Raw genomic sequence first — 27,136 nt, 5'->3', positions numbered from 1 at the left:
CTGGGTCTGCATCTGGCCGACTGCAAGAGCCATGCAAACGTCTGTAACACCACACTGGAGGATCTACTCATCTGAAGTCAGACCCAAATGGGCTAATTTATCCATTTTCTGTGATGGCTGCCCTGGGAGTTGACAAAGGACAGGCTCTCTGCACCTGGCTTCCAGCACTGATTTGGCACAGAGCAGGCACCCAGACATTTGAGAGGTTAAACAGCCTATGTGGATATCCTTCAGAGATAATTCCTCTGTGCACCATCACATCGATTTGAACATAAAAACTCCAGTAAGTCTACATCAAGTTTGCTGCATAAATATAAAGCCATCTAAGTCAGTCATCTAAGCTCCCACATCAGGAACATAGAAAAAGAGGAGCAAAATGAGACCAAGGCAGCAGAAGGAAGGAAATAATAAAGATGAAAACAGAAATAATGAAATTGAAAATAGAAAAACAGACAAAGCAGAGATAAGAGCTCGTTCTTTGCAAAGATCAATACACTGACAAATCCCTAGTAAGACTGACAGAAAAAAAAAAAAGAGAAAAAAACAAATTACCAATACTGGGAATGAAATAGGGCCTAAAAAGACCCTAAAGACATCAAAAGATGAAAGAGGAACACTACTGTCAACAACTCAACACACATAAATTTGACATCTGCAAAGTCACAAACACATCTGCAAAACACAGCATGAAACAGATAATCTGAATGGCCCTATAACTAACAAGGAAACTGAATTAGTAATTTTAAAACTCCCCAAAAAGAAATCTCCAGGTCTAGGTAGTGTCACTGGAGAATTCTGTCAAGTATTTAAAGAAGAACTAACACCAGTTCTCCATGTCTCTTCCAGAAAACAGAAGAGGAGGGAATACGCTCCAATTCATTTGATACCAAAGTTAGCCAAAGACTGTACCAAAAAAGATAACTAAAACTAAGATTATGGCTTCCTGTCCCATCACTTAATGGCAAATAAAACGGGGAAAAATGGAAGTAGTGACAGACTTTTCCCGGGTCCCAAAATCACTGCAGATGGTGACCGCAGCCACAAAATTAAAAGACACTTGCTCTGTCTAGCCAAAGCTATGGTTTTTCCAGGAGTCATGTATGGATGTGAGAGTTGGACCATAAAGAAACCTGAGCACTGAAGAACTGATGCTTTTCAACTGTGGTGTTAGAAAAGACTCTTGAGAGTCCCTTGGAGGGCAAGGAGATCAAACCAGTCAATCTTAAAGGAAATCAACCCTGAATATTCACTGGAAGGTCTGACACTAAAGCTGAAGCTCCAACACTTTGGCCACCTGATGGGAAGAGTCAACTAACTAGAAAAGACCCTGATGTTGAGAAATATTGAGGGTAGGAGGAGAAGGGGGCGACAGAGGCTGAGGTGGTCGGATGGCATCATCGATTCAATGGACATGAGTTTGAGCAAACCCCAGGAGAAAGTAAAGAACAAGGAAGCCTGGAATACTGCAGTTCATGGGGTCGAAAAGAGTCAGACACGACTTAGCAACTGAATAACAACAATTATAAAATTTATAAGGAAAGGCAAAGGAACTAGAATACCAAAAATAATTCTGAGAAAGAATGAACTAGGAGAAATCGACCCACCCAGTTTTGAGACACATACAGCAACAAGTATCAAGACTAGACAGCCTAGAAACACATAACAGAGAACACAAAAATGGGCCCTACTAATAGCCGACTAATTTTTGACAATAGTGCACAGGTAATTCCATGGAGTAAGTACAGCCTTTTCAACAAACATCGGCATAAAAACAAATCTCAAAATGGGTCACAGGTTTAAATGTAAAATATAAAATTTTTAGAAAAAAAAAGGTAAGAGAAAAATGTCTTTGGAATCTAGGGTGAGACAGAGTTTTTAGACTTGGCACTGAAAGTGTGACTCATAAAAGATTTGATAAATAGGGCTTTATCAAAATGTAAAAGGTTTGCTCTGCAAAAGACCCTATTAAAAGGATGCAAGATTAGCTACAGACTTGGAGAAAATATTGGCGAACAATATATCTAATGAAGGACTTGGATCTAGAACGTTCAAAGGTCAACAATTTTTAAAAAATCCAGTTGGAAAATAGGCAAGAGACATGAGTAGACATTCTACCAAAGAGGATACTCAGATGGAAACCAGCACGTGAAAAGATGGCTGTCGTCTCCCTGCCGGCTAATGTGAAAGACAGCCACAGTGAAGTGCGAGCGCACACGTCCAGTGGTTAAATACAACAGGCTTCAGCGTGGATGAGCTTGACGTCATGCTAAGTAAAATACACAGAAGGAAACACGCGGCATGATTACCCCCACACAAGGTACCTAGATCAGTCAAGCTCCTAGAGACATAGAGCAGGATGGAGGGGCCAGGGGCGGGGGGCGGGGAGGGCGAGGGGTCAGATTCACGGGGATGGGGCTTCAGGCTGGGAAGATGGCACGTTCTGGAGATGATGGTGAGGATGGCTGCAGAACCCTGTGAGGCTACTTAACGCCCAAGCTGTGCACTCTAAAATGGTCAAGGTGGTCAATTCTGTGTTGTGTGCTTTACCACAATTTAATACATTCATTTACAAAAAAAGAAACAAAACAATGACTGGTGCTCTGCCTTGGGCTCTGGGGTAGGACACAGTCAGGCCCACTTGGTTCACGGCGTGAAGCCCAGGCAGGCGGTCTCTCTGGCCTGAGGGGCCATGTGTGTTCCCAGCACAGGCCATGTTCAGAGACCTGGGGGCTCCTCAGAGCAAGACGGCTGAGTACAGCCTCTGCCCCCCTGATCTTGACAGGGCTAGTGGCCTTAGATGTCCACACGCTTCACCCTTGCCGACACCGTGGTGACCCAACAGGCGTGCAGCCCTGACGTAAATACCTGGGACTGGACGGGGGAGTATGGGCTGCCAGGTTCCCCACTCAGGAGAGTCTCGCTGTTCATCTTCGTTTTTAGACAAGCAATATAGCGACTGCAGAAATCTTTGCAGAGTTCATTAACCTTTTCCAGCTCAAGAAGATGAATACGCAGAACCTGGATGGCTTTTACCATCTAGAAGCAAGAAAATCGAAACTTTCAGACAAGAACCAGGGAGCACGAGGGTAAGCGGCCATCATCACCACACAAGTCTCCTGCACAGACACGGCCGCCTGGGCTGCCAGGACCAGGAGGAGGAAGACATCAGAGTCTGCAGGACCACCAAGCACTGCAGCTGTGCTGCCCTGTGGCTTGGTGTCGGGCTCAGCTGGTGAGTAGAGGGGGAGGCCCGCCTCCCAGATGGCAGGCACAGTCTGGGAGCTGCCAGGCTCAATCTCGGCCCCCTTGGTGACTCACCCTCACTCTGCTCCTGTTCCTTCATCTGTAAACGAGGATGAACCTGTGCCCACCTGCCAGGTGCCTCTTAATTTTGAAGAAGTTCAACTTACCAACTCTGCTTGCAATGGATTCTGCTTTTGGTGTCAAGTCTAAGAACTCTCTGCCTGGCCCTAGACTAGCCCCAGATCCTAAAGATTTTCTCTTACAGTTTTCCTAAAAAGTTCTTCAGTTTTACACAAAGGCACTAAATTTGGGAGTAATTTGCCTCCTAGTAGTACATAATGTGGATACCAGTGATGAACCAGCACCACAAACACCACTTCCTGTGAACCCACAACCTAAAACTCAGCTCAGTCCCCGTGACCTTGGTGCAGCAGTTCAGGCATCTCTGTGGAGTGAGCCAGCCAGCCAGCTAATGCCGAAAATGACCACGCGCCAGCCCCGCTGGCCCTGTGTGGGGCGTCCAGCAGGAGGGCCCTGGTCCCTGCCAGCCTGGCCCACACTGGCACTCCTGCTCCCTCCTCACTGATGGCAGCACATGGAGGGCCAGAGGCAGGGAGAGCACATGGCCTCCATCCCCAGAGGGCGGGTGCTGTTGGTTCCATTTCCAAGATGAGGACTCAGACTCAAAGTCAGACACCTCATCTAGAAAATCTATCTAGCTGTAAGGGTGAATATATACTAAGAAATTAAAAACAGCACCTAAGACCAGGGCAGTTTATCCAGGGAAGTTTTCCAAAAACCCTTCCCTGCTAATGAGGGGCCTCAGGCTGTGGTCTGAGAGCTGGCCGACTCCAGCGGGAATCTGGTGGAGGAACACGTCCCAGACACAGGCTACCAGTGCTGGAGGGCACCGCTCCCCTGGGGCACCGCAGTGACATCACCCCAAGGAACTCTCCGCGGCCTTCAGAAAGCACAGAGAACCCAGAGGTTGGGAGTACTGCACCTGGGAGGAAGATGCCCTCGTGAGCCAGGCTGGCTTGGACAGAAAGGCCAAGGAGGCCGCGAGGGGCGCCAGAGGCTCTGTTAAGCTGGCCCCAGCTCTGTGCTCATGCCCACTCCGCCCCAGGTCTTCATACAGTCTACCACCCACCAGCAGTGCTGGCCTCCAGAGCAAAGCCAGGGTCCACGATCAGGGGAGAGCTGAGAGCTGATGCTGGGCTCAGACACACTGCCTGGGAAGCAAGGCAGGGGGCACGGCAATCCCAGAGGGCCTTCCCAAACACTCGGGAGGGACTGAACTCCTGGCCCACTCAGCTCACAGGCTCAAGCCATCTGGCTGGATTACTACAGGAAGAGGTCACCGGAGAACGCTGGAGACCTGGCTGATCTCAAGAAATGGAAAATTCCCCGCTTCAGCAAAACCAAAAACAATCCAAAGTTCTACTTAGAGATGTACAATTTATTCAACAGGTCAAATTTAGAAGAAATAAAAATGAAAACCGTGAATTTTACTTACTAAATTGTCAGTTTCTGGATCTTCACAGAAGAAGGGCTTTCCCTCCTTCTCCTGCTTCCTCACAAAGTTCTCAATGTCCACATCGAAACTGGCAGAAGTCGTGCCTTCTGAGCCCTGTGTAGACTGTTCACATTTTTCAAACAACAAAGCTAATAATGGAAATAGTGGATGCCTGGGGGGGGAAATGTTAAAATATGTGTTCTACATTTTCATGAAAACGCTTTAGTATGTATATACACACTGTTTTATATAAGAGCTTTGCTGAGATATAATTCACATGCCACACAATTCACCCGCTTACAGTTTATAATTCGGTGGATTTTAGTATAGTCACAGAGTTGTACAACCACCACCGTCAGTTTTATAATATGATCACCCCCCAAGGAAACCCTGTAGCTGTTCGTAGTCACTCTCCATTCTCCACCAAACTCCAGCCCCAGGTCAACACTAATCTGCTGTCTTACAGATTTGCCAGTTCTAGACATTTTATACAAATGGAGTCATATATTATGTGAGCTTCAGTGTCTGACTTTTTTCATTTAGCATGATGTCCTCAAGGCTTGTTACTGTTGGAACATGTATCAGTCAGTTCTGGCCACATAATATTCCATTGTATGGTTAACACCAGCTGGCTAACTCCGGAGTTTACATCAGGTCCATATTCTGAGCAGATTTTTGTGTCCGATGTGAGCTTAGGGCCTGGGTCTTCTCTCTGCTCATCGACGTCCAGCAGCTCCAGCACCATTTGTTGGAGAGTCTACCTCTCCTCCACTGAGAAAATCAAGTAGACAAAGTCTTCCAACTTCATTCTTCTTCCTCAAAATTGTTTCAGCAGCTCTAGTTCTTTGACCTCCATATAAAATTTACGACCAACTTGTCTATATGTATAAATACATCCTGCTGAGATTTTCATTGCAACTGCTGCAGAGCTAAAGATCAATTTCAGGACATCTTTACGATGTTGAATCTCCCCGTCCATGAACACGGCATGCCCTTTTATTAAGGATTTCTTTGACTGCCTGCATGGGCGTTTTACAGTTTTCAGCATAAAGTTTCTGCATGTGTTTTGTCAGATTTTTGGAGCTCTTGTAATGGTATAATCATCTTTTTAACTTCAGTTTTCAACTGTACACTATTAGTATAAAAATAGGACTGGTTTCTATGTGTTGCTGTTGCAACCTGTGACCTTATTAAACTCAACTGTTTCATTCTGGAAGTTCTTTGGTAAACTTGGAGATTTTCTATACATAGATAATCACATCATTTGTGCATAAAGCCAATTTAATTTCTGCCTTCCTAACTGGATGTGTCTTTTCTTTGTCTTGCCTCACTGAACTGGCCGAACTTCTGCCACAGAGATGAACAGGAGGAGCCAGGGTGGACACCTCTGCCTTGTCCCCAGACTTGGGGAAAACATTCCATCTTCCACCACTAAGTATGACGTGAGCAATAGGTTTTTTGGTAGTTTCCCTACGTCAGGTTAAGAAAGCTCCCCTCTATGACTGCTGCACTGGCGGTTTTCAGGTATAACTGGCTGTTGACTTCTGTCAAATGCTTCTTGGCATCACTTGATATGATCACGTCATATGGCTCACTGGTTGATCTCTGAATGGTGAACCAGTCTCGCTTCCTGGGATAAACTCCACCTGGTCAGTAATATTCTTCTTTTTCCATGCTGCTCGATTTTGTTACTATTTTACTAATGATTTTTATGCCAAAGTTCATGAAGCATACTGACTGGTCTTCACGTTTCTTTTTCTGTGTTGTCTTTGTCTGGCTTTGGTGGCAGAGGTGATTCTCCATTCATAAGGTGAGCTCAGAAGCACCCCGTCTTCTGTTTACTGGGAGAAACTGGGTAGACTTGCTGTTTTTCCTTCTGTGTGGTAGAAATCTCTAGTACAACCAGCTGGGCTTAAAGACTGCTTGTTGTAAGGTTGACTAAATGTAGACTTATACTCCAAAACTGTTTTTAAAAAAGATATTAGCAATAACATGGTAACCTGAGAAAACTTTCACCCCAGCATTATCACATTCCAGCCCACTACTCTGCCCAGCCAACAGCTCACTTTCGGTTTAACCAGGCCTCCATCCTCATCACTCCTCTGAACGAACACCCACACACTTCACATCTCACCGCTACCTATAAATGGCCTGCTTATCTGCATCCATCGGTGTCTGGGACCCCACTGGGGGAGGGCTCACTCCTTCCACATCTGGTTCAGAGCAGTTGGGGTCTTGCTCCGTTTTTAACTCTGTGACTACCTGCATCTGTGAGAGGAGGAAGAGTATTTTTGTTACTAAAAACAAAGTAAGTTGCTGCTAAGTATTCTATTCTCAAAGCAGAGGAATGGCAAACTGCCAGGTGGTTATATAACTGGCAATAGTACGTAAGGAATATACCAACAAAGCTCCTTTGAATGTACTAATAATACGCTTTTAAATGGTGAAAAAAAAAAAGGTCAGATTTCCAAACCATTTAAAAATTGAGAGGACTGATGTGTGAAACACATTATTTGTAAAACCTCTGAAGGGAACCAGTGCACGTGAGACCTGACCCGTCTGCCTCTCCTTGCTGTAACATCCTCACAGCGGGTAATGCTGTGGTTGGAGAAGGACACGCTCCACGCTCTCTTATCTGGTCACAAAAACAACTCAAGCCCAAGACACTTCATATGCGTGATGGGGCTGGAATTCTCCCTTACCAGTCCTTAAACTCAGGAATACACAAGGTATAAAACTTTAAGGAAAGTCACTGCATCTAGAAAGCAAAGACCAGCTGTGTTTAAAGAACAGTTTTAAACAGAAGAGGAAGTCTTGAAGCTATTATCATTGAAATTGCTTTGGCTGGCTGTGCTATTTGGAACTTAGGGGAAGAATATTTAAATCCCTAAACATAAAAGAAATCGATTTACAAATAAAACAAAACCACTCCATTAACTTCTCTTATCCCTGAGCAGATCAGTGCCCTGGCTTCTTCAGGGCTGGGGTGTCTGGGATCTACCTGCCCCGCCCCCAGCTGCTACCCCTTTCCCCTCAAGGAGGTAGACTCTTGGGGGAGCCTGGGTGGCGGGGCTCATCCTCAGTCGTCCTGCCAGGAGGGCAGCCTGGCGCTCGGGCCGCAGCCCTGCAGGCTGGCTCGAGCTTTGTTCTCTCCAACAGAACAGAGCCAGCAGGTCACTCCATGATGCTTCCAGATGAAACAGCATACTCGGGAATAGTTTCTCTCTTAAAAAATAAACCAAAACCGAAAGCAACTGACTAAAAAAGCCCAATCAAACAGTATTTCTGGAGAGAAGTCTGACAGTATTATTTTTTAAAAAGCTTAAGATTTATTTCAGGATTTTTAAAAATGATTGTGAAAAAAGAGCAATCTAACTGTTCGCCCTCAGAGGGCTGTCTAAGTAGACGTGGTCGATCTATATTGTAGAAAATCAAATGCTTACTGCAAGGAAGAACACTCCCAACAGTTTTCCACATCCTGGGAGGTGCAGAGCTATTACAAGCACTGGCCCAGCCCTCCCTGGACTCAGTGCCTCAGGGCGGGGGTCAGCTGCAGGGGCAGCAGAGGTGACAGCATGTGAGGGTCCAGGGTCCCCAGGGCACAGAGCCTGCAAGAAGCCGCCACAGGGACGCCATTAGATGTGCCTCTGAGAAACAAAATCACCTGGAAATAGCAGAGGACTTCCGGTAAAGAGAGCAGCCTGAAACAGAATTCCCTATCTCTGAGAAGTAGAAACACTTAATTTGAAAAGTCAACAAAAACAAAATTGCTGCAATGGGAAACATTCCAGGAATGGCATAAAACTGTCCATCAAAGAAAGACCTAACTTGGAAAGGGAGGGGCACAGCCTCCAAATCTCACCAAGTGGGGAGTGACAGGTGGGTGAGGTGCCCCAGGCTTGGGCGCTCCCTACACCCTCAAGCAGGGAGCTGGGTATCATGACTGCCTCCTGCAGGGATAGGAAAAGTACAGACAGAACCCCACGTGTCATCTGATGAGTCCCCTCCACCGCCCACATCCACGGACAGAAACAGAGCAGATGGTCCGGCTCCACTCAGACCAGCAAGCGGGCAACACGGGAATCTGCGATCATCACCACAACCAGCTTTTCTGTAAAACCGACATTTACTAACACTAACATTAAAAAGGTAAATTCCCAAGAAACTCTGATTTAGAGGACTCAAAATTACTGAATCTTGGTGTTATTTAGGAAACAACTTGAACAATTCTACAGCTAATCCTTCGGAGCACCAAGATGTAATAAATGCATCGAGCATTTAACAGTGACCCTGCATCCGCAGGGAGGCATGTGTGAATGCACAGGAGCTGCGGGTGCCCCAGCAGGGAGGCGTGTGTGAACGCACAAGAACTGCTGGTGCCCCAGCAGGGAGGCGTGTGTGAACGCACAGGCGCTGCGGGTGCTCCAGCAGGGAGGCGTGTGTGAACACACAGGCACTGCGGGTGCTCCAGCACCAGGTGGGTGGGCTGCTCAGGGTGTGGGGCAGGGTGCAGCGCTCACTTGTTGCCCATCTGGATAGCTGTCTATGCTCAGTGTCTGTGTCGCCATCATGGTGAATGAATTCCTTATAAAACATCAGATCGTCTTGAGTCAAACGCAAATGGTGTCTGGGAAAACAAAAACAGAGAAGCATCAGTCACTAAGTCAGAGCATTGCTGTCTGCTTACTCCATAGCGCCCATATACCTTTTAAAATACGTTATTTCCACACGGAAAGTAAAAAGCACCCTTCACTACGGTCTAAGGCAAACACTACGCAGCACTCCGCACCTGCCTGGTAATCACACATTAGTGCCTGCCTGGCCGGGTGTGTCAGTTCGTTTGCAGGCATTTGGGTCTCTTCCTCGCTCACTGAGCAACACCTAGTGAAGTCTACATGTGCAGGACACTGTCCTGGGCCCTGGGGCTTTCCCAGGACCACAAACAGGAGGGACACCAGGCAGCACATGGGAGACACGGGCAGGGGAACACGACAGAGGGCGAGCATGCAGCTGGCGGGCCCCAGGGCCACGTGACACTGAGCCTGCCAGGCCAGTCTTAGGCAGGAAGGACACAGGAGGGCTTGGAGGGGTGGCGCCAGGCATCAGCTTACAGCCACAGGCAGCGCAGAGGTGGACACTGCCATCCACCTGTCAGTGCGCACTCAGGTACCTGAGATGAGGAAACTAGGTGGGGACAGAGGATGACGGGGGCAGCTGCCCGCCACCCACAGGCAGTAGGACAGTGGTGCTGTGTGCAGAGGGACGGCAGGGAAGGGGCGCCATGGGGGGCACAGAGCAGGCCACACCGGCTCACGGTCCAGGTGAACATGGTGGTCTTCCTGGGGGGCAGGAAGTCCTGGGAAGGTGTGAGCAGGAAGGCAGAGGCTTCAGCTCAGGACAGGCCCTCTGATGGTGTGCAGGGCGGACTGAATGACTGTGGCGCCAAGGAGGGCGGGGGCGTGTGGACAAGAGCCTCAGGAGCACAGGCTGTGCAGAGGGTCTGGCTGCGCGTGGGAAGGGTCGGGAGAGTTGACGGTCCTCACCTGAGCAACTGGCCAAGCAGAGCCGCATGTCCGCAGGTGGAGCCAACCGTGGGGAGTAGGTTCTATGGCCTGGGGGGAGAAAGCAAGAGACAGGACGTTGCAGGCTCGAGACGCTTCTCAGCATCCACAGGGAACCTGAAAAAGCGAGGCTGGGCCACAGGGACAAGCCTGGCACCCATCATGGCGCGGCCAGCACATGCAGAGGCCCGACGTGTCCTCCAGGAGGGTCCATGTCCTAGCCCGGGCCTGCACACGGAGCCTTACTTAGACACAGGATCTTCACAGATGTCATCATGTTAGGGGTCTCGAGAGCGCGTCCTGGAAAGGGGGGAGTGGAGAGGCTCTAGGGGGCAGCCAGGTGAACCCCTGTGAACTGGAGGCAGAGCCTGGAGTGACACTGCAACAAGCCAAGGACCCCTGCAGCCAGCTGGTCGGGAGGGACCGAGCCAGGAGGGCCTGAGCCGCTCACGGACTGGTGTCCTCTGACAGCAGCTTCTGGGCAGGGCTGCCATGGTCCCTACAGCGGACCCAGACGAAACACAGCAGAGGCCCTAGAGAGTTCCAGGCAGAGGACCAAGGCCACAGCCACGTCGGCCTCGGCTGGAAGCCAATTCTCCAAGGTCTCTTTCGAGGACCCACCAGCAGGGTGGAACACACAGCAGCCAAGCCCACTGCTGCCCGATCCAGGTCGTGGGGGTCACGCTTCCACTCTTCCAACTTCAGGGGCTTTCAGAATGCCCACAGTGAATACCGCGGACAAGCCAAAATTTTATCAACAGAATATATAGACGTGTAGTCCTTCTCACTACCAAATCTGGTTAAACCTTCAATATGGGACCTAACTGGGTACAACTGTTCTAAAAGAGAATTTTGAAATTTGTGTCAAAAGTTTTGAAAATACATTCAGTCTACAATGGAAGAAACTGGAAGAAGTGGGGCAGGGGGTGGGGGGAAAGCAACTCCATGTGACTAATATTTCATTGAGTAAAGATGGGTGAAAGACACAGATGTATAGAACAGTCTTTGGACTGTGGGAGAAGGCGAGGGTGGGATGATCTGAGAGAATAGCATTGAAACATGTATATTACCATATGTGAAACAGATCGCCAGTCCAGGTTCGATGCATGAGACAGGGTGCTCAGTGCTGGTGTACTGGGATGACCCTAAGGGATGGGATGGGGAGGGAGGTGGGAGGGGGGTTCAGGATGGGGAACACATGTACACCCATGGCTGATTCATGTCAATGTATGGCAAAAGCCACCACAATATTGTAATTAGCCTCCAATTAAAATAAATAAATTAAAAAAAATAAAAGATAGGAGGAAAGAATGCCAAGGTAACTGACACTGCCACAGGACACCCAGGAAGCCAGAACAGCAGCCAGCAGATGGCGCTGTCCGCGCGAAAGGGCAGTCCAGGTCCAGGCCAGCCCGCAGCACTGGGACAGCAGCGGCAGAACAATCCTCCACCTGGGCAGTAACACGGACTGGCACCTGCGGGCGGGCAGCGGAATCCACGGGGTTCACCCGGGCAGAGTTGCTTGGGCATGGGAGGAAGGGTCTGCTCCGGTCAAGGCCTCTGCCAAGCTGCTACAGGCCGTCCCAGATCACAGACAGACCCTACCCTATTGCACAGAAAAGTAAGTTTCTCTTATGTTCAAACTCAAACAACAGTGCCTTCACTTCTTTTTGGAAAAGATTATACTCCATTTATAGTTACTTAAAAATATTGGCTATATTCCCTGTGCTGTGCAATATATCCTTGAATCTTACTTTATTTTTAAAAAAAATATTTATCTACTGCTTATTTGGCTGTGCCAGGCCTCAGCTGCAGGATTCGGGATCTTTAGTAGTGGCAGCATGTGGGATCTTGTTCCCAGGCCAGGGATCAAACTTGGGCTCCCTGCATTGGGAGTGCAGTCTTAGCGAAGATAAGGAAGACCCTATCTTGTCCATTTTATACCTAGTAGTTTGTGTCTCTTAATCCCCTACCTCTATTTGCCTTTCCCCTCTCCCTGCTGGTAACTACTAGTTTGATCTCTATATCTGTGAATCTGCTTCTCTTTTGTTATAGTCACTAGTTTATTTCTTAGATTCCACATATAAGGGAACCATGCAGTATTTGCCTCTTATTTCACTAAGCATAATATCCCCCATGTCCACCCATATTGTCTCAAAAGGCAAGTTTTCACTTTTTATGGCTGAGTCATATTCCACTGTACACATGTACCACTTCTTCTTTACCTACTCTGCTGATGGACGCTTAGACTGCTTCCACATCTTTGCTACTGTAAATAGCGTTGCTATGAACATCTGAATCAGTGTTTTCGTTTTCTTCAGATACATGCCAGGAGTGGGATTGCGGGATCACACGGGAGCTCTATTTTCAGTTTTCTAAGGAACCTCCATACGGTTCTCCACTGTGGCTGCACCAATCTATATTCCTACCAACAGTGCACACAGGTCCCCTTTCTTCCGAGTGTCCTCACTACTTACTGTCATGTGAGGCTCCAACTCATTTGAAAAGACCCTGATCCTGGGAAAGATTGAGGGCAGGAGGAGAAGGGGACGACAGAGGATGAGATGGTTGGATGGCATCACCAACTCAATGGACATGAGTTTGGGTAGACTCCGGGAGTTGGTGATGGACAGGGAGGCCTGGCGGGCTGCGGTTCATGGGGTCACAAAGAGTCGGACACAACTGAGCGACTGAACTGAACTGAACTGAACTGAGGCTCCAACATACAAGTTGGAGAACCACCAGCCCAACAGACATACAGCACCCTGGTGTTCAAGGGCAATAAGACATGGGCTTTGTTTATTTCATTTTACAAATTCCATCCAGTTAAAAAAGGACACATTAATGGAAACTGTCACTTTGATACCCTTTCAAGAGTCCAGCCAGACTAATACAAATGAAGAAAACACAGCTTTCCAAACTTCATGTACAGAAATCTTAAAACTAAAAGTAATTTTAAAAGTACAAAATTTAAAACAATACATCCTTTTTCAGCTGGCAATTATTAAATCTAAAAGAGTGGTGCACCACTTTGCTAGCAAAGATGAAGTGAAACCTGCCACACTGAAGGAGTCCCAGGTCCCACAAATCGTGACAGCAATTTGTCAGAAAGCAATTTGACCATATGTATTTGAAGGGCATGCTCAATCACTAATTCATGACCAACTCTTTGTGACCCCATGGACTGTAGCCCACTAGGCTCTTCTGTCCATGAGATTTCCCAGTAAGAATACTGGATGGGCTGGATGGGCTGCCATTTCCTTCTCCAGGGGATCTTCCTGCACCAGGGACTGAACCCATGTCTCCTGTATCGGCGGGCAGATTCTTTACCACTGAGCCACCAGAGAAGCCCCGACCATAGGTACGCATACTAAATCACTTCAGTCATGTCCGACTCTTTACAACACTATAGACTGTAGCCCGCTATGGTCACATATCAAAAAAAGGTTACAATCTTCTCGAAGTCAGCTAAGAAGACAGCATTAGTGTTGTGACCTTGAAGGCAGACAAACATATGAAATGTGAGCCAAATCTAACAAGCATTTTAACGTTTCTGAGCATTCTAGTCCAGGACAACTGACAAATCAGGAAAGAACCGGAGGCAGACAGACTGGCCGAGTCCCACCAGGTGGACAGACCTTCCTGCTCAGAGCAGACGGGAAGGTCTGAGCTGGCTCAGTCCACAGGGACCTGAAGAAGAGGTGCAGCATGTGGGTCAAAGCAGGCCCGGCTTGGCAGCACCCCAGCTCCCCACATCCCAGCCCATGTGATACCCCCCAGATGACAACCTCGACACATCTGAGATGACTTCCCTATGGCCTCAGTGGTGTCTCTAAGCCCTCAGGGAGATTTAGATTTTGATATTATTGTGTTTAGCTTCACAGAATAATCTGTGTATTTGGCACTTAAGCTGTTTGCAGTATTTAAGAAAACTTGGCAACTTAATCTTAGACATCAGCTTTGATTCCAGTTTGAAAGGTGTAACTGAGTTACTGAGTTTACACACTTCTTTTTTAGGGAAAAGGTATGAGAAGTTTACTGAGGTTGCAAACATTTCTTCCCTTATGCAAGTTTACTGACTGCCAGGGACTATTCTAGGTCCCAAGGGCACAGCGGTAAACAAAATCAAGTTCCTCACCCCATGGAAGCCACTTACTGGCAGAAGGCTTGCAAAGTGTGGTAACTTGAGACTTGCCACACGTGTGATTTTTGAGTGACTACATCTACTTAAGAAACTTTGATTTAGTCAGATAGTTAAGGTGCTTAAAATGAAAAAGGTCTCCACTAAAAACTAGGTTTTCAAGCTGCATAAGGAGATTAAAGTTGTATATGGGTGCATGGTACATGTGAAAACGGTACATGCAGTCTGATCATCTTGAATTGACCAAAGGCTGTCTTATGGGTGAAAGATCAAAAATGACTAAACTTATAAAGAGAATAATAAAAATTGTACATAAAAGCATAGAGGAAAAAACAGGCCTGTAGCCTCAATAAACACTGATTTTATTTTTTTATTTTTAAAAATACTTTTCTCTGTTTATTGGCCATGGTGTGTCTCCACTGCTGTGCAGGCTTCCCTCTAGTTGGAGCGAGCGGGGGCCACTCTCCAGCTGTGGCGAGCAGGCTTCGTGCTGCGGGGCTCCTCTTGTTGCGGAGCATGGGCTCTGTGGTGCTCGGGCTTCGGTAGCTGCCGTTCTAGAGCACAGGCCCAGCAGTTGCAGCACATGGCTTAGTTGCTCTGAGGTATGTGGGTATCTTCCTGGATCAGGGATTGAATCTGTGTCTCCTGCATTGGCAGATGGATTCTTTACCACTGAGCCACCGGGGAAGTCCATAAATGCTGATTTTAAGATACCATCAAATAAACTCTTCTATGCTCTAAACTTCATTTCAAAGGGCAGGCATTAAAAACTCATGGAAATGTATCCCATTGTTCATTGCAGCACTATTTACAATAGCTAGAACATGGAAGCAACCTAGATATCCATTGAGAGATGAATGGATAAAGAAGTTGTGGTACATATACACTGTGGAATATTACTCAGCCATGAAAAAGAACACAAATGTCAGTTCTAATGAGGTGGATGAACCTAGAGCCTATTATACAGAGTGAAGTAAGTCAGAAAGAGAAAGATAAATACTGTATTCTAACACAGGCATATGGAATCTAGAAAAACGGTCCTGAAGAATTTACTTCCAGGGTAGCAGTGGAGAAACAGACATAGAGAATAGACTTATGGACATGGGGAGAGGGGCAGAAAGGGGGAGATGAATGGAGAGAGGAACATGGAAACTTACATTACCATATGCAAAATAGACAGCCAACGGGAATTTGCTGTATAGCTCAGGAAACTCAAACAGGCTCTGTATCAATCTAGAGGGGAGGGAGATGGGAGGGAGGTTAAAGAGGAAGGGATCATATGTATACCTATGGCTCATTCATGTTGAGGTTTGACAGGAAACAACAAAATTCTGTAAAAGCAACTATCCTTCAATTAAAAACAAAAAACTCATGGCAAGAAAGCCAGAGGGAAATGATGTGTTTTATCCACATTAATAAAAAATGGAAACAGAACCTACACACCAGCCACAGGACAATGAATGGTAGAATCCACAGTGGTCCCGAGCATCAATCATGAACATGAAGGTTAATCATGGCAATAGGCTCATGGTGCTGTCAGGAGGAAAGGCAGGGCACAGAGTCTGCTGGGCACATGGCCGGGCCTGATGCAGCCCACAGACACCTACTGAAAGTCTTCCCTGAGCCAAGCTCTATTCTCAATGCTGGGGATGGGGCAGCAAACCAGACACGGTCCCTGCTGTCAAGAGACAACCTCACAACCATGTTGAAAAAGTGTCCAGAATTAATATGGGAAGAAGAGACATCTGTGAGCACCCTGAGCATGTGGCTCTCTCCTACATCCTTTATTAACTGATGTTTTCCTCTGTGGAGGTCTTCTCTACTCCTGGTTAATCAATCCTGAAACATTTTACCATTTTTCTTGCTACTATCAAAAGTATCTCGTTGTCACTATACTTTCTGGTGGACTGCTGGGTAAGAAATGCCTCCAGTCTGCAGGCTAACCTCATACCTACCAACATTTCTAATGGTTTACGAAAAGTCTACTGGTTTCTCTCAGCACATGCAGATAAAATCCCAATCAACATTCCTGTTTTTTTCTTCTTTTGAGAAACTAAAAAAACGTCAAGCTATCCTGCAAGGCCACAGTAACAAAAAGAAGTGGTAATGGCACAAGAACAGGTAAATGGGCCAGCGGAACAGCAGGAATGAGACCTCAGACCTGCCAGGGCTGGAAGGAAAAGCACCGATGATGCAAAACGCTTTGGAATCTTGATGTGTTTATGAAAACCTCTCTGAACTCAATCAGTGCCTGCAAAGTGCGAGTGAACCCAGGGTTCTGGCGCTGCTCCCCACAGGCACTGTGGTGGTCAGCCATGTGCTCCCACTCAGCCTCGGGCAGGTGGACTCTAGGGGACCTGGGCTGGCAGCGCAGAAGCCCCACAAGGTCAGAGCTCTGTGTCGCCCTCCTGTTTACGTAACCCACACAACGCAGAGACACACTGAGCCCTGGTCCCAGGAGGGAGCGTCTTCACTGTACCGCCAGCGCCACAATGGGCTCGGTGAGGGGGGGAGGGAAGACAAGGCAGGCAGCACCTACCCAGGGCCTACCTGTGTCCAGACCCCCACAAGCACTTTAGAACACATCCCCAAACTCTGACATGCCTTCCTCCCTAGAAGAGGGTCTTTGTCCCCGCCTCTTAAACCTGACCCTAGTGACTCACTGGGAACCATGCATGAGACAGCATCCAAAGTGAGGCTGAGTGAGCCCAGGCCTGCGGCAGCTGTCACCATTCTCACTGGGTCACTCAATCCTACAGCCCTGAGCGTCCCCCCAACCCCCATCAAGTATAAGTCTGACTAACCAGAACCCCACCTTCCCCTCCATGAGGAAGCACAGGCCACAGGGAATGTCTACGCAGAGCTCCACAGCCCAGCTCACACCCCTACTGACAGCCAGCACCAAATTTCCAGTTTGAGAAAATCCCTCCCCAAGACCCCAGCCCTCAGACACCAAGCCACTCCCGGGCCTCCTGGTCCTCCCAGCTGAGGACCCCAACCTGTAGGGCAGAGACAGGTCACTCCCACCACACCCTTTCCAAAGTCCTGGCCACAGACCCAGGAGCAGAGTGAACGGGTCATCCTGTGCCCGCACCAGTAGGGACCAGGACACTTGCTAGTCTCTGCAGCCCTGCCTGGCCTCCTCCTGCTCGTGAGGCTGAATGCCTCTGAAAGAGTCTGGCTGCCAGGCAAGGCCTTTCCCTCTACATGCTATTTCTGAGAGCACAATAGACTTTGTTTTGTGAAAATTAGTAAACAGAAACCTCAGTGAAACAGAGTCAGGAGGCCAGCAGTGGTACTCTCATAACCTGACAGGAGGAACAGCCAGACAAGAAATGGACAGACTCTTCTCCCTACTTCCCAGAGCTCAGCCAATGGGGCAGTGTCCCAACCCAGGAACGCGAAGCCACTAGATGAACCCTGGATTCCTCCAGTGGACTCCCGCTCTCCCAACCTCCCCTTCTTTTAAAAAGAGTTCTCCTCTCCTGGCCAGCCAGGGACTTGCCCAGGCTCCATGTGGTTGCAGAGCTGAAATTGCAGTTCTGTGTTGATCCTGAATAAACCCAGTTTTGCTGGCAAGATAACTGGCAGTCTATCTATGTCAGAGCAACTGTTTCTAAGATGACTATAGAACTCCCAAGGAAATCAAGAGAGTATTTGACAATCTGACAACTTTGATGCCTACAAATACTAATTTCATCAATTCAATCTATGAATTACTGTGTCATTCAAAATGGGAAACGCTAAGAGAATGGATGAAGAAGGTACACAGCACGACCTTCATGTGATGTTCAATGCTGCACAAATGTAACTCTGCACACACTAGTGAGTCTAAAGAAGGTGCCAACCTGGCTCCAAGTGGCATCTCCCAGCAGCAGTCAAGGTATGCAGTCATACATTTCCAGAATATCCCACCACACATTCCTGAAGAGGAAAGGGACTCTTCCTCCCTGCTCATCAACACCTATAGGAAACACATACTGGAGCCAAAGTGTGTTAACAGCACATGAAGGACTCTTGACACTGCCTGTGAGCATCTAAGTTAAAACACTGGGCCACAAAGACCCTGGGGCTTCCCAGATGGCTCCTGGGCAGTAAAGAATTTGCCTGCCAATGCCAGAGATGTGGGTTTCGATCCTTGAGTTGGGAGGACCCCCTGGAGGAGGAAATGGCAACCCACTCCAGTATTCTTGCTTGGGAAATCCCATGGACAGAGGAGCCTCGTGGGCTATAGTCCAGTGGATCACAAAGAGCCAGACACGACTGAGCGACTAAACAACAACGTGCCCCACCGCCATCACAATGTCTGGTACACAGCAGGTGCACAATAACTGTTTAGTGAATGGTTGCTCCATTTAACACAGGAATTATCTGTTTCATGAAAGTTTGCTGTAATTCACCCCAGTGCCTCTTTAAAAAAAAAAAACTTTATTTATTTAAATTTTATTGACGCACTGGCTGGCTCTTTGTTGCTATGTGTGCACTTCCTCTAGTCGTGGCGAGCAGCGGCCTTTCCAGTTGTGGTGTGCAGGCTTCTTCTTGAGGTGGCGTCTCTTGTTGCAGAGCACAGGCTCTAGGGTGCAGACTTGGCAGCTATGGCGCACGGGCTCAGCTGTTTTGCCACATTTGGGACCTTCCCAGACCAGGGTCGATCCTAAGTCCCCTGCACTGGCAGGCAGATTCTTAACCACTGGACCGCCTGGGAAGTCCCCGGAGATAGATCTTGACTGCCTTCTCCATCTCATCTAAAGTTGCTGGTCTGTGCGAGTTTTCTACCTCCAAGGTCAATTCTGGTCCTTTACGCCTTCTTTATAAACCACTCACATCAGCTACTTGGTCTTTTTATCATCTGCTCTGGAGAAGGAAATGGCAACCCACTCCAGTACTCTTGCCTGGAAAATCCCATGGATAGAGGAACCTGGTAGGCTACAGTCCATGGGGTCGCAGAGTCGGACACGACTGAGCGACTTCACTTCAAATTTACCACCATCAAATTGTAATGCATGTTATTATTTGTAAAATTTTCAGCCACATCCCTTTTAAAATACTATGTTCTCATTTCCTCATAATCAGATTTGCAAAAAGCAAAAATAGATTTGCCTTAACTTTATTTTCCTGGTTTCTTGAGTTGAAAGCTGAAGTCATTTATTTTCCTTGTTCTCTAGTAAATGGTTAGGTCTACTCCCTTTGTTCCTCCTGAGAGCTGGTTTGCCTCATCCCATGAGTAGCGCGCAGTAGTCTTCTGTCTTTCATTTACAGAATGAACACTGATCTCCTCTTTAACCAGCATTATAAAGAAGAGGGTCCTAGCATTTTCAGGTGGATATTTTTAGCTGTCCTTTCACTCTTAGGTTCTGTCTAGGTTGCACTGTGGTCTGAGAATCTGGTCTATAGAATTAACTTTTCAAAACTTGGGATTTTTCTTTGTGGCCTAATATGTGGCCGGTTTTTGTTCAATGTTCTGTGTGACTGAGAATCTATACTTTAGGTTTGTTGGGCACAAGTTTCTGTACATCATCAGTTCTAGCCTTTAAATCCTTTCTATCAGCGGTTCTCTACTGGGGGCAATTCTTGCCCCCAGACGTTTGCAACTTCAGTTAACATTCTGCCTATCACAGTGGGTAGAGGCTGGGGATGCTGCTCACCCCACTACACTGCCCAGGACAGCGCCCACAGAGAACCACATGGCACCGGTGCCAGTGGCCCTGAGTCAAGAAGCCCCTCCACACCTCCTCTTCTCTCTGGTCTAACCTGGTTTGTGGCTTGCTGAGGACCCCCCTGTCAACTTCTCCCCCTTGGATCAACCTTCTGATTTTTCTACATTTTGATACATTGCTACATTACTGATACATTAGCTTAGGATAGAAAGAACTGCTCTTCTCATGCTTCTGCCTTGAGTTCAGTGGACACTGGTATTGCTAAACCTTTCTTTCTGTAGGACTGACAACAGTTTTCTATCCCTGGTTTCCCACCTTCTTATTTTAGCTTTAGATAAAACAAGGTCGCTTGTTCAGGTCGCTTACATACCGCATCAGCTAGATTTCATTTTTCAACTAAATCTGGAGTTTTTATCACTTGGGAGAGCTAACCCTTTTACATTATTCGGTGTCTCTGGGTTTGTTCATGCCATCTTACATCATTTGCTTTTTAAAACACCATGCAAACCTCCTCATTCTCCTCTTTTTTCTGAATTCCTTTTTGTTGAGATGACGAAACTCTTCCTTGCTCCACTCTCCCCTCGGGTACCTGGGAGTCACATGTTCTGCCTCCAGTCTCCTACTGGTTACCTCACACCACCTCAGCACTGACACCTGCACCCCAATCTGCTTCCAGAACAAGCATCGCTCCTTCGACGAAATGTCAACCTGCGTTATCATTCCACACTTGAATCTGTGCTCCTTAGCAGCAGGGACTCAGCGCTGGCAGTGAGCACACAGCAATCTGGGAAGGCAAATGTGTCTATATTTCAGAATTTTTTTTTTAAACCTTTAAAATGAATTTCAGGGCATTTAAAGGTTACACTTATAATCTGGGGTTTACCTGACTATGATGCTTCATTCTCATGAATGACATGTATGTAACCTGTCATTTATGCCCATGCACATGTATATTTGATATTCTATTTGTTCAGCAACACAGAGCTAACAACATTGCCTCCTTCTAATGGGGGACCAAGTCAAACTTAGCAAAGTATCTTACAGTAACTAGTTTTGAACAGCGGGTTATTCTGACTTGTCTAGGCAAGAATTCAGATTATTTTAATGACATTCTAGCTAAAAGGAGAAAATATTTAAATGTTTTGTCTGCACTATAATCATCACCTTCAATATTATTTATTTTATGAGAAAATTACATTAAAAAAGCATTCCTTTAAGTTTTGATGGCAGAAATACTGGGGATATTCCATAATATGTTATTTCACTCCATGTATCAAATTCAACAGTTGAATTCTCCACTTGGAATTCACATAGAAAATCTTAAAAAAAAAAAAAACAAACAGGAAAAATAACATACATAAAGATGGAGAGATTTTTAAAGTTTAAAATAGTTACAGGTTATAGTCTTGGGATATACCAGAAAGTGAAAGTCACTCAGCTGTGTCTGACTCTTTGCAACCCCATGGACTGTAGCCCAGCAGGCTCCTCTGTACACAGAATTCTCCAAGCAAGAATACTGGAATGGGTAGCCATTCCCTTCTCCAGGGATGTTCCCAACCCAGGGATCCAACCTGGGTCTCCTGCACTGCAGGCAGATTCTTTACCATCTGAGCCACCAAGAAAGTCCCAGAATATACTGGACTAACATTAACATTGAAACTGAGAAACAGGGACTTCCCAGGTGGTCCAGTGGTTAAGAAAGAATCTGCCTTGCAATGCAGGGGATGCAGGTCCAATCACTGGTCAGGGAACTAATAATCCACATGCCCTGGAGCAACTTAAACCCTGTTCCTCAACCAGAGAGTCCGTGCAACAAAGATCCCCCATGCTACAACTAAGACCCAATGCAACCAAATAAATAAGCTTAAAAAAAAAAAAAAAAAAAAAAAAAAACGAGAAAAAAAACATTTAAATAAACCATAGGTAAAGCATGTCCTCAGGCAAGTTAAAGAAACACTAGGTCCCCCGCCAGGGGACCTCCCTGGCGGTCCAGTGGTTAAGACTCCGAACTTCCACTGCAGGGGCTTGGGGTTTGATCTCTGGTCTGGGAACTAAGCATGGCCAAAAAATAAAAAAATTAACATTATCAAGTCAAAAGGGTCCATAAGAAAGCAAATCTCAGAAAAGTACTCAAAAAGAGTTGAGAATTACTCCATCTCCTGTTTTCATTCCTTTCACATAAGAATCACCCAAAGAGATATGAAGATCAAGGGGAAAAAAAAAAAAAGATTCTAGAAAGAAAAAAAGAGGCCGTGAATGAGGCTCCGGTCCTTTCCCCAGCCTGGGTTCCAGGCACTCAGGAGCTTAGCTGGCCTGCTCTCCAGCCAGGAACCCCAGAGCTGGCGATGTAGAGCCCTCTGGCATCTGGGGTCTCAGAACAGGGGCTTCTGGGCAAGGCGGGGCACCCATGGGAGAGAATTTGACACTCTACACTGACTCTATCGGAGAGCAGGGATTTTTGGTGCTCTGATGACAGAGAAAAATCAAAGAGCAAGGAGGCACTGGGAACCCCACTGGAACAGAGGTTTCTAGATTTAGGCTTCCAGCATTTATTCCCATGGATCCCTTTAGATTCTAATCAAGAGTTAAGAGCAATTTACATAGGCTCTGTGTTGACACCCATCACACTACATACTGGTCATCACCAGGTTAAGAGTCCAGTGAGTCCAGTGAGAGAAAATACCCTCCCTTTCCCCTTTTATTATTTCCCCAACAGTTATACTGTTTGATCCATCTAGATCCAGACCTACTGGTTTCAGGGGAGCACTGAGTCAGCCAGCACTTTTCCTGAAGAGGGCCCGCTGGTAACTGTGTGTGGCTTTGCGGGCCACACACAACCTCTATCACGTCTTCTTTTTCCTCTGCAGTATACCATGGATGGTTCCAGGACTGTACAAAATGGGCCACAGTGGGATGCGGCAGACAGGCCTGTCGCTTACCAACCCCTGGCCTCGAGTTTAGCTGTCCCAAGAGACACATTATACTATAACTCCAGCTACAACATGCTCTAACTCCGCCTCAGTGATGCAGTCTCTTGCATTTTTCATTTAGTCCACACACATGCTGAGGTGTCCGGCAGCTCCCTCGCTTCCCGGTTGCCAGGCCCACCCAGCAGAGGCTCAGGTTTCCCAGCAGGGAGGGTCCTCAGCTACTCTCAGAAGCTGCTCTATGAGCAGGATCAATTCCATCCACACAGAAACGCAGGAAATTCTGGGGTCATTTCAGTTTTAGTGGCTGTGAGAGCTGGAAATGAAGCCGGAAGAGGATGGAGACACAGTACACACTACCCCTTTAGACCGAGGGTGGGGGGTGCGGAATTAATGATCCTTCTCTAAACCAAACCAGTGCATTCATGAAGCTGAGAGAGCTGTTAAGGACCCCAAGAAAACTGCCAAAATTCTATATTCAAAATAAGAGACCTTCTCCAACGCCCCTGGAGGATAGTAGCTGTATGTCACTACAGCGCCATCAGTCTTCATTCTTGTATGGGAAGGGCTGTGACTGGCTAGAGAACCAGCCGCCTGCCCCCACCACCCCCCCAACCCCGACCCCGCCAGGTGCCCCCTCCTCCCTCCCCTTCCATCCGCCTTCACGTCCCTCTCCAGTGAGATGGTCAGTCAAGAACTCATTCTGAGGAGAAATGTTTGTCAAGAGATCACTTTATTTTTCAAGCAAGGTTTTGAGAGGCACCACTTGAAGTTTAATATAATATTCAAGTAAAATCACAGATGTTAAATCCTGTCAAAACAAAATCGAGCCCAAAAAAGCCAACCACATACATTCACGAGAGACACAGCAAAATTCCAACAACAAAGGTGTTTAATGGTTTCCCAATCCCTTTCAGTAAATTCTGAGCTAAAAGGCCTATCACAGCTGGTAGAATTTAAACTCACATCACAGCTTTGTGTTTAAAACCATGACTACCACTCTCATCATTAAAAACGGACATTTGAAACTTTCATGATATACTTGCTGTTAATGGTCAATGAGTATCTTTTAGGTTCAATAGGAACCCAACCCTTCAAGGCAAGGGTTATGTCATGGTACCATCTTTCTCCTGAGGGCACTGTCTGAGCTCAGGGAAAGAGCACTGTGGACATGGGCCTGGCAGCCTCGTCCCTGCCCTGATCTGGCTGGCGCTCAGCTTGGCAGGCCAGAGGATGATCAAATAAACACAGGAAACAACAAGACCCACATGCTTGAAAGGCTCCATCTACACCAGCAGGGACAGCCACACACACGCGAAACCAGAATCACAGAACCGTAGTAAGACCGCAGATAAACGCTGAAAATGAGAAACATGTCAATTACATAAATACATGAAAATACACATAACACTGACTAAAAATACAACTCAAAATAGCTGATGAATATGTAAAAACTTATGCCTATCCCATTAAAGTCGGGTTCCACACAAGGTGGTTTGGAAAATGCTGTTCCAGGACATTACTTCTCAACCAGGGGGAATTTTTGTCCCCCAGCAAATGCATGGCACTATCTGAAGACATTTTTGGTCGTTACACTTGTTGGTGGGGGTCCCGCTGGCATCTGCTAAAATCCTACAATGCATAGGACAAGAAGTACCCAGCCCCAAAAGTCAACAGGGGCCCAGCTTTGAACCCCTGCCCCAGAGGATCACAGGGGTGTTTCATTTATGCAACAATAAACTGTGATCTTATTTTTAAAAAGATACTTGGCATCAACACATAACTGAATTTATAATAATGTAAAATTAAATTCGATTTTTTAAAGCAAAAAAAAAAAATTTAAAAACCTTGATAAAATGTTTCAGCTATAGTATGGCATACACTGAGGGCTTGCCAAGCTCTCATGAAGGTACTTTCTGCAAATCCAACGAGACTGTTGAGGAAACTGCAATCACAATTCCTACCACCTACAGTCCCTTCCAAGTGACCCACCCCACTGCAGGCCCTGTGGAAAGGGAGTGGCTGTGAGCTGGCAAAAGCCCACCCCTCCTTGGGGCACCTGGGGGACATGGTGGAGGGCGAGACAATTGTCACCCTGTCTCTGGGGTGGGCAGGGTGTGTGAGGAGAGCAGAAGAGGATAAGGCGGGCAGAGTTGAGGAGCAGAGAGTGTGCAGAAGCAGCAGACGGTTGAGATCAACAAGGGAAGAGCAAGCCCGGAATGCCAAGGCTGGGGTGGCAGCCAGATCCCACCATGCCCCAAGCTGCAACTCCATCCACCCCCAGGCCCAGCACTACCTGGGTCGTTGGACTCCACTAGGTTCCTTTCTCCCTTATTCCTGTGTGACCTGCCGGTGAAGTAAGCCTGCTGCCTGCCGCCCCGGGGCCTGAGTACGGCAGCCAGGCGTTAAAGACATGAACACCAGAGGCATTTCCCACCATGTGCCCTGTGGCCTCTCCCTGACAAGGCCAGAGGCTGCGCCAAATGACAGACACCTGTGGGGTGGCAGGGTCGCCCTGAGTAGAATAATCCCCAGACAGGAGTACATGACCCCACACTGGGCAGGCAGTGTGCCTGCCTGAAGGGAAGGGAGGGCTGGGGGTCTATTGGCTGGACCTGTCCGGACAAGTGCATCCTAACACTGGAGAGAAGGCTAAAGACAATGGGAACTAACAACGTTCACCAATGCACAGGCCCTCGGTCCCAAAACCTGACTGATCAGCGCTTTTCAAGATTCTAGAAGAGCTGGAGGACTTTCACCCAAGGAAGCTGAGATGGAATGAAGCAGCTACTCTGTCCCCTCCGCAGGTCCCCAGAAGTGACCTCAGACCCCTAGAGCTTCCACATCCAGAGTCTGAAACCACCTTGCCAGACAAAAAGTTGGCTGGGCCAGCAACCGGCACAGTGTGCAAACCTCCCAGAAACAGTGAGTAGACCAGTGAGGCTGACACACCAAGACAAGGACAGCTGCCAGCCGAGGGCACCCAGCAGCCAGGTACCCTGACCATTCGCTGGCCAGGTGGGCAATACGGCCAGAGGGGCCTTATCTGACAGTCTCTACAGCCAGGTCTTTCCAACCAAATGCCTCTGCCTCCCAGTCCCTGAATGTCGATTCCAACGATTTCTCAACTGAACCCTTTCAACACTATACTCCACTTTCCTAAACAACCTGTTCAAGACAGAACTGTAACCTATCCCACGTGTGAGTCATCACTATTGGTGTCAGACAGTTACTCCAGTGACTCACCCTGCTATGACCCGAGACAGTTCATCTCTGGGTTCCCTGAGCTGTGCTGTTCCTACTTCCTCATCACCAGCATTATGAGGAAGAAAAAGCGGGGCACCTACATATTTCTAGGAAGGGATGCGCTGACAGCAAATCGACTGCTAGTGCAGAGGCTCTTAACTTGGTCTCTGTGAACCTGAATGAGAAAAAAATCACCTCTTTATAACGTCTGGCTGAAATTTAGCACTCATTCAATTCCACAGGTAGTCGCAAAATCCTGGAATTTGCACAGCACCTGGGACTTCTTCACTAACAGAAACTACAAATATTTTCACAAAACATTAGCACTGTACAAAAATCTCAAAGTGTCACTTATACTCATCAATACTCAAAAAGAATTAGATCTGGTGTTCCATCTGTTACTACGTGAGCTAATAAAAGCAGGTAAGGAAATTCATCACAAGTTTAGTTCAACATTTTTGGTAACTGTTGCTGCTGCTAAGTCACTTCAGTCATGTCCGACTCTGTGCGACCCCATAGATGGCAGCCCACCAGGCTCCCCTGTCCCTGGGATTCTCCAGGCAAGAACACTGGAGTGGGTTGCCATTTCCTTCTCCAATGCATGAAAGTAAAAGTGAAGTCGCTTAGTCGTGTGCGACTCTTAGCGACCCCATGGACTGCAGCCTACAAGGCTCCTTCATCCATGGGATTTTCCAGGCAAGAGTACTGGAGTGGGGTGCCATTGCCTTCTCCGATAACTGTATTTCAGTATAACAGGTTATTATTATTATCAAACTGTATTTGATAACTGTATTTCAGTATAATAGGTTCTCTTCCTGATCCTATTTTATTTTTTTAAAAACGTT

General features: G+C 47.2%; 1 protein-coding gene across 2 annotated transcripts in view; it reads right to left on the bottom strand.

The window, feature by feature from the left end:
- PKNOX1 (PBX/knotted 1 homeobox 1) overlaps positions 1 to 27,136 on the bottom strand; it is a 44,602-nt gene that overhangs the window by 15,472 nt on the left and 1,994 nt on the right. Inside the window, exons 1-6 of one of the 2 annotated variants that reach the window (XM_005675643.3) lie at positions 15,619 to 15,640; positions 10,303 to 10,371; positions 9,280 to 9,386; positions 6,900 to 7,027; positions 4,760 to 4,931; positions 2,866 to 3,036 (exon numbers count right to left, since the gene is read on the bottom strand). In XM_005675643.3, the coding sequence (XP_005675700.2) occupies positions 2,866 to 3,036; positions 4,760 to 4,931; positions 6,900 to 7,027; positions 9,280 to 9,330 (522 nt within the window). In that variant the 5' untranslated portion in view covers positions 9,331 to 9,386; positions 10,303 to 10,371; positions 15,619 to 15,640. Of the gene's footprint in view, positions 1 to 2,865; positions 3,037 to 4,759; positions 4,932 to 6,899; positions 7,028 to 9,279; positions 9,387 to 10,302; positions 10,372 to 15,618; positions 15,641 to 27,136 lie in introns of those variants that run through there. The other variant, XM_018051743.1, reaches the window with a different exon arrangement.

Source organism: Capra hircus, chromosome 1, assembly GCF_001704415.2.
Source record: "Capra hircus breed San Clemente chromosome 1, ASM170441v1, whole genome shotgun sequence".
NCBI lineage: Eukaryota > Metazoa > Chordata > Mammalia > Artiodactyla > Bovidae > Capra > Capra hircus.
The sequence above is the reverse complement of the archived record's forward strand: the minus strand, read 5'-3'. Positions and strand labels throughout refer to the sequence as shown.